At 41.5% G+C, this 7,421-nt stretch overlaps 1 protein-coding gene across 1 annotated transcript in view; it reads left to right on the top strand.

Annotated features, from left to right (window-relative positions):
* LSM11 (LSM11, U7 small nuclear RNA associated) overlaps positions 1-5,859 on the top strand; it is a 9,256-nt gene extending 3,397 nt beyond the window's left edge. Inside the window, exons 2-4 of the mRNA XM_007447118.1 lie at positions 2,635-2,774; positions 4,626-4,709; positions 5,387-5,859. Coding sequence (XP_007447180.1) covers positions 2,635-2,774; positions 4,626-4,709; positions 5,387-5,797 — 635 coding nt within the window. The 3' untranslated portion in view covers positions 5,798-5,859. The remainder of the gene's footprint in view (positions 1-2,634; positions 2,775-4,625; positions 4,710-5,386) is intronic.
* Positions 5,860-7,421: the final 1,562 nt, after the last annotated feature.

Below are 7,421 nucleotides of genomic sequence, written 5' to 3'. Positions count from 1 at the left end.
AATACTCAGTGAGTGTTAAATGTCACTGTTTTTATTGTTGTAGATTGTGGCTATTATTAGTTTTAGACTGTCATAATTAAAAGCCCCAGGTCAGAATGCATATAACCTGCCAGTATTGACTGTTGGCGCAGCTGTTTACTAGGTAAGTAACTTTGAGCAAATTATTTAAACCTGTTTGAGTTGTGAGGATTAAATAATGTGTGTAAAGTTAAACTTACCATAGGGCCTGACCCATACTGAGGGCTCAGTAATTGGTGATAATGTTGGTGACAGTGATGATGATGCTGTTGCTGATGTGAAGGAGGGGAGCTAGGAGACTTGAAGTGAGCCAATCATCTGATGGGCTCTGGACTGTATTGTTGGTTGTGGAAAGAGAAAAGAAAGGGCAGGTCTTAGTTATTGAGAATCTATTGTTTGGACTTAGTATTGGCTACAAGCAGGGAAAAATAAGAGTGGGGTTAAAAATGACCTGGATTTGGAAGGGTGTGGCCCAAGAGTAATGGCAATGGAGAGCGGGATTTGGAAGAATAACTTTTTCAAAGATAAGGCATATGTGTATGTGTATATATATGTGTGTGTGTGTCTGTGTGTGTATCTATCTATATATATATCTAGAAGCCTGGCTCATATCCATTTGGAGTTTGTCACAGACACTGCTGCAAAGAGATTCAGACTGTGCCTTCTGATTCAGAATGTGAAGTTCATTTTTGTCTTGGCGTTTTGCTCTGATAGGTGGTGCTAGTGTTGTATTTTTGATCACATAAGGAGAGAAATACTCCCTGGAATTACACCTTATTAAATCTTTGGAAGAAAAAAAAAATCAGAAGAAAAGTACACATGTGAGGGTGGAAAACCTGAGTTTGCCATTTAATTAGAATAAAAGACAGCTGTTAAGATACATGCCTGTCCTTCCTCTCTGATTTAGGGGTACATGGGGAGAAGTGGTGCCCCTATTTTCTTTCAAGTTAGAAAAAGAGTGGTCTTTCCACCCTTTGTGGAACATATACGTGTATGGTGAGAAAGGGGAGTGAATGTGTATAGGTAAACGGAGTAATCCAGGCATTGTGATCAGTTTCTAAGAAATTGAACTCTAAAGGCTTATTCCTTACATGACTCTAGAAGTTAACTAGTCTAACCTCATGTTATGAATGAGGAAATTTGGGCTTATAGAGAAAAAGTTGTTCACCAAGTTCACACAACTAGTTATAATGACCTAAAAGTTGTTTACAGTGCTTGATTTGACACTGTCTGTAACACATATCCAGATATATGTACATACATCCTTATATGTCAAAGGTTCAAAGAATTTTAAAAGATGGCTAGAAGAGGGATAGGTGGTGAAGATCAGACCAAGGTTCTCATGTTCCTTTCCAAGGCCACTGTTTCTGTCACTCTGTCTCCAACTGTGCCTTCTTGCTGAACCCTCAATCTGAGGGTGCTAAGTCACTTAATCCAAGCATATCTTCTTGTGTTAATTTATCACTGCCATCATTTATAAGCCAATCCATGAGTGAGGGGTAAGGAGGTTAAGAGTAACCACCTTAGTTATCCAAGTTGAAGTGCAAGACTTTTGTTCTCTTTTATGCCACTAGAAACAAAACAGAGATTTTTTTGTTTGTTTACTATCAATGACAGTAACTTCCAAAGAATTGTGCCTTGCAAACTTGGGGGGAAGAATGAGACTGTGTATGTGTGAGTGTGAATGTGACTGTGAGAGAGAGAGAGTGTGTGTGTGCACGCGTGTGCTCACGCAGTTTTCTTTAGGGAGGTTTTATGTAGTATAGCCAGCATATTTTGAAGGCTAAGTTAACATGAAATAATAAAAATAAAATTCAGCCTTGCTCCCAAGCTCTGAAAATAAGAGGCCGTCATAGTAAAAGCTGCAGTTTATAATCCCAGCATTCCTCCCATGAGTTGTCATACTGCTCTTTTTATATGATGCTTATCAGCAATGTCATAAGAGTCAGATGCTCAGCAGGTGCCTTTATACCAGCAAGGCTTGGAATACAACCAAGCCTCTTCCTCCTAGTGTAAAGATGATATACACTGAAACACTAGTGGCCCCAGAGAGCTCGTGCATGAAGTAGCTCAGACTTGGGAGGCCGAAAGGCCATTATTTCTTAGACGATTACATGTGTTTCAGGGCAAATGAGTTAACATGGTTCATTTCCTTTAAACCTATGACGAGGGTTTTTGTTCTTTGGAAGGCTCAAGCTGGATATGTGGTTCATGAGCTTTATCCTGAAAAAGGTTGTCTTAACAGGACCTAGAACTGAGAAGAATCTAGATGCTGATGTGCACATTTAATGTAGTATTTCTTTTTTTCCCAAAAAAGTTTTAAAATGATGGTGCCTCTTAGAATCAGTGACATCATAGAAATAGGGTAGACAGGTAGTGAAACATTTGGATGGTAGCCATACAGCTCGTTTATCCACGTTCCAGGGAATCTTGTTTCGATTCAGTGTGCATTACCTACACTAGCCATTTTGCCCACTGGGCCTTCCTGCTCCTGTGGTGTGGCTGACACTACACCGTGTTGCTTTGTTTTGCTGGAGATGGTTGGGTGGTCTTGGTTGTTAAGTCTAGGAATGAGAGCAGTTGTTCATGCTGTGCTGACTATTCTTCTTGTTTCAGTGCACGAAGGCAGCCCTCTGGGTGAACTCCATCGTTGTATCCGGGAGGGGGTGAAGGTGAATGTTCACATCCGCACTTTCAAGGGACTTCGGGGCGTCTGTACGGGCTTCCTTGTTGCATTTGACAAGTTCTGGAATATGGTAATTAAACCTTTCTCAAGGGGCTGGAGAACCTTCTAGGGACTAAATTTTTCATATATCTCAAGGACCTTATTCAGCAAAACCTCCAGAATAACTTCCCAGAGGAGCTAGAATCTTTGCACTCTCTTGGGCAACAACAAAAAAGTTCTTTTTATTGCTTCTCCCAAAGGCAGAGGCTTTCACCTGGGGTGATTTTGCCCATTCCTCCTTCCCAGGGACATTTGGCAATGTCATTTGTTTTGATTGTCACGACTGTGGGATGGGATACTACTGGCATATAGTGGGTAGAGGCCAGGGCTGCTGCTGCTGCACATCCAACAGTACACAAAACACCTCCCCGCCCCCGCCGCCCAACAACAAAGAATTATCTGGTCTAAAATGTTATTCGTGCCAGGGTTGAGAAATCTAGCCTTAAGGAATAATTACTTATTTCATCTTATAGTAATTTTATGTTGATTTCCTACCAACTATTTTTCATTCATTTAAAAATATTTGCTGACTTCCCACTTTGGCTGGGCACAGTGCTAGGTACAGAAATTTCAGAAAGGAACTTTTACTCTACAGCTTTCGGAAAGACAGATGTGGATAGAGGGGAAGCAGACATATTAATAAGCCGGACACTTTGCATAGTGTTTCCTTGTGAAGGAGTGTACCACGTGCCTTCAGTCTTCTAGAGGCTTACTGTCTATGTACTAAACATTTGTAGGAGAAAAGGGATATATTATAGCACAACTATGATATGAGGCAGTTAAAATAACTTTGATAATAATAATAGTTGCTAATACTTATTAAGCCCTTGCTATGTGCCAGATACTGTACTAAGGGCTTTATATATAATATCTCAATGAATGAGTTGTAGGTCTATCACTGTTTTATTTCACAAATGAAGAAATTGAGGCTAGCAATTTTGGAAGATTGGTCCCAGATCACACTGTTAGTAAGTGAAAGGACCATGACTTTATCCTTTCTGGCTTCAGAGACCATGTTTTAAGCTGTATGGAATCAGAAAACCTGGATTTGAATCCTAGCTTCACCATTTGGTAGCTGTGTGATTCTAGGCCAAGTAATTTCTGAGCCTCATTTGGTAGCTGTGTGATTCTAGGCCAAGTAATTTCTCTGAGCCTCAGTTTTCTCATCTCTAAAGGGTAGGGAAAATATTTTATTATAATTTTACCTTTGAAGGAAAAGATTTAAAAGAATATATTTAATAACAGTGGTGGTAATCATAATACTGTCAGCTTATATTTGTAGGGTGATTCACACATTTCAAAGTAATTTTTCATACCTGATCTGATTTGATCCTAATAGCTCTCCTGTGAGGTTGATCTCTCCACAACAAGAATTCACCAGCAATTCTATGTGTTACCCTGGTTAATCTCTATTAATTGCTGTCATAAGACATACAGACTGAAAAGGGAAAAGCAGCAGTAGTGTTTCTTAACCTGTGGTCTGAGGCTGTCCTGCATCAGAATCATGGGGTTTTTGGTTAAAGTAGAAAGTTCCTGGGCTTCATCCCAGGATGAAGAATCTCTAGGAGAATAGCCTTAGATTTGTATTTTAATAAACTTCCTAGATATTCATGCTCCCTGAAATTTATGAACCTCTACCCTGCGTTGGTAAAGGCACCTTACCATAGGGGAAACCCATCTTACATGGTCATAGCTGCTTGAAATTCCTATTCAGAGGGTGCCATGTATTACCATTTGTTTCTGCCCAAGAGCTGAGTCACCTGTTAAGGTTAGTTCTGCTATAATTAGATGTTATTCTGCCTTTTAAATTTTTTCCTGAAAGCTATAAAAATAATATTTGAATGCTACCTTATTTTCCCCCCTTTGGTCTGTTTTTCTCTAGGCACTTACTGATGTGGACGAGACCTACCGAAAACCTGTTTTAGGCAAAGCATATGAACGGGATTCTTCATTGACTCTCACTAGGGTAGGCAGTTTCCCCTGACTTTCTGAGTACCCAACATGCTTTCAAGCTTAGGAATTAAGATCACTGAGCCCAGGGACCAGGGTTTCCAAGTGGAAAAGCCCTATTGCTATCAACCAGGTGTGCTTGGACCACGGTCTTCATTAGTCTCTTCCCATGCATCCAGCGAATCAAAAATGAGTCTGTGCTTCTTACTTGCATATTGTTTGAACAACAAGTTACCTCTTATAAGGTTTAAAAGTCTTTCAGTTTTATACCATAGAAAAAGCGGGTGCCTTTTCTCTTGACATATTTATTGATTTATCTGAGTTATGGCTAGAAATAGAAAATTCGTTACTAACTTTTTTTTTTTTTTGCGGTACGCGGGCCTCTCACTGTTGTGGCCTCTCCCGTTGCGGAGCACAGGCTGCAGATGTGCAGGCTCAGTGGCCATGGCTCACGGGCCCAGCCGCTCCGGGCATGTGGGATCTTCCTGGACTGGGGCACGAAACCGTGTCCCCTGCGTTGGCAGGCGGACTGTCAACCACTGCGCCACCAGGGAAGCCCACTAACTTTTTAAAAATTGCAAAGCAAGCAGTCCACAGAGTATGATAAAGGAATCTAGTCTTTCTTCTACGTATTGAAAGAGGGATGTTGTAAGCTAAAGGGAAGGCTAATACTTGTCATTGCTTTCCTTATAGCTCTTTGATCGACTAAAACTGCAGGATTCCTCCAAGAAGGAAACAGATTCCAAGTCTGCAGTTGAAGACTCCACTCTGTCCAGATACTCCCAGACATCTACCTGGAAGGTGGCTTCAGTGTGGGGAAGAGGAGACACTGACCGGGGTTCACGCAAGCGTTCCCGCTCCGTCCCTTCTTCCCTGCAGGCATCGGCAAGGGAGGAGTCCAGGTCAGAGCTGTCAGGGAGGACTACACAGACAGAAGGGTCAAGTGCAGGAGGTACCTTTTCCAGGGCCACCACCCTTTCCAGGGGCCAGCCCCGTAAGAAAAAGCGAAAGCCCAAAGTGGATTACCAGCAGGTATTCACTCGACACATAAATCAGATTTTCATTCGAGGCGAGAATGTCCTGCTGGTTCATCTTGCACAGTGACCAGCTCGGCCTCATTTGAGCTTTGGTTTTTAGAAATAAAATGCATGAATCGCTGCTATGCTATATCCTAGTATCCCAGTGAAGCTATGAGTTGGAATGATTCCCTCTGGTCTGGCATGTGCAGAGCATAGAGCCAGGCTCGGGCCTTCTGGGAGATGAGGTCCCTGAAGGGGAAACAGGCCTTGAGAGGGTGGGTGGGTGTTTGCATTAATATCAAGGCAAAAGCTGTACAGAGGTACATGCACCTTATTTGGTATCGTGGTCTACTTCAGACAGTCAAACCAAATACTAGATTTGAATTAGGGAGCATGGTATGAATTGAATTCACTCCACAGGCACTATAGTACGGTGAAGGAAAAAAACACCTCAAAAAGAATGATCTCATTTCTAAAAGCTAGTGCCCTGAGTACTCATAAATTTGTTTCTAAGAGTAGCAGTATAAATCACCCTGAGCCCTGAACCCACATCTTGTAACTGACCTTTGAATTTTGCTCTATACCATTCTCTCTTGATCAAGAAATGTAATTTGTTATCTTTTAATATCTATAAGATATAAGAAGCCCACCAATTTATATAAGAGTGAAACTTGGTATGCTCAAAGCATCTAGCAATGAATGCTGTGTTTTTATGCCTCTCCACTTTATGGAAAGAAATATGGGACCTCGTTGTTGGTCTTCCTCTTGCCAGAGATAGCTTCTGCAGATGGTGTACCAGATGGGACTATAAGATGCTCTTGTCCTTCTCTTTCACTTCTGTGGCATGGTGCTAGTGCATATACCCTGTGTATTGCCCCTCTGTATATAGTGTGACCTGTCCTGTGAGCTTTATGTCAGGAGACTGTGACCTTCATGTCTGGCTTCAAAGAGTTCTGCGTGGACTCAATAATACACACTCATCATGTGGCTGAGAGTACTCTTTCCAGGCAGGGCTGGCCCCTGTCTAGAGTATCTTTTAGGATGGTTTCCATGAAACAGGGGTGGAGTTTTATTCCCTTGTTTCAGGCCAAAGAGGTTCTCACAAAGTACAGCGATGGTGTCTGTAAGGGACACTTTACTCAGCCTGGCTTGAGTAACAGGAACACTAGACCACCTGCTACTGCTTCTACTTGAACCATATGCTTTTCCAATCACCAGTGCAAAATAGGCTATATCTTGACACAGACTGTTAGGCAATGTTGACCTTTTGTTTTGTTAGTTTGTACATTATTTGGTTTTATTTTAGATAACTTAGGTTCAAAGTGAGAATGATAAATAGCTAACTAGTTAAAACGTTCGAAAAGAAAAACTTCCTCTGCTGTATTTGTCGTGTTACTTAAATAAGCCTTCTAAGAAGCTGGTGAATCAAGTTCAAGGAGCTGGGACTCTGGCTCATCATGTAGTGAGAGGAGAGCAGACTAACCCCTCTGTGCCTCAGTTTTTTCCCACCAGACACCTACCTCACAGGGGCACTGAGTAAAAGAATTTGAGGAAGGCATTTTAAAGTCTTCTAACACGTGTAAGTGCCATGAGTGATTTTTACTCACCCTGTTTCATAGCTTGGTAAAAGTTCAGTGTTTCATGAGCAAGGTAGGTGCTATATAATATCAGAGAGTAATCTCCATAGGTGTCACATTTACGATCTTGTT

The sequence above is a fragment of the Lipotes vexillifer genome, unplaced genomic scaffold (genome assembly GCF_000442215.2).
Source record: "Lipotes vexillifer unplaced genomic scaffold, Lipotes_vexillifer_v1.1 scaffold194, whole genome shotgun sequence".
In the NCBI taxonomy this organism is placed as follows: Eukaryota; Metazoa; Chordata; class Mammalia; order Artiodactyla; family Lipotidae; genus Lipotes; species Lipotes vexillifer.
The sequence above is the reverse complement of the archived record's forward strand: the minus strand, read 5'-3'. Positions and strand labels throughout refer to the sequence as shown.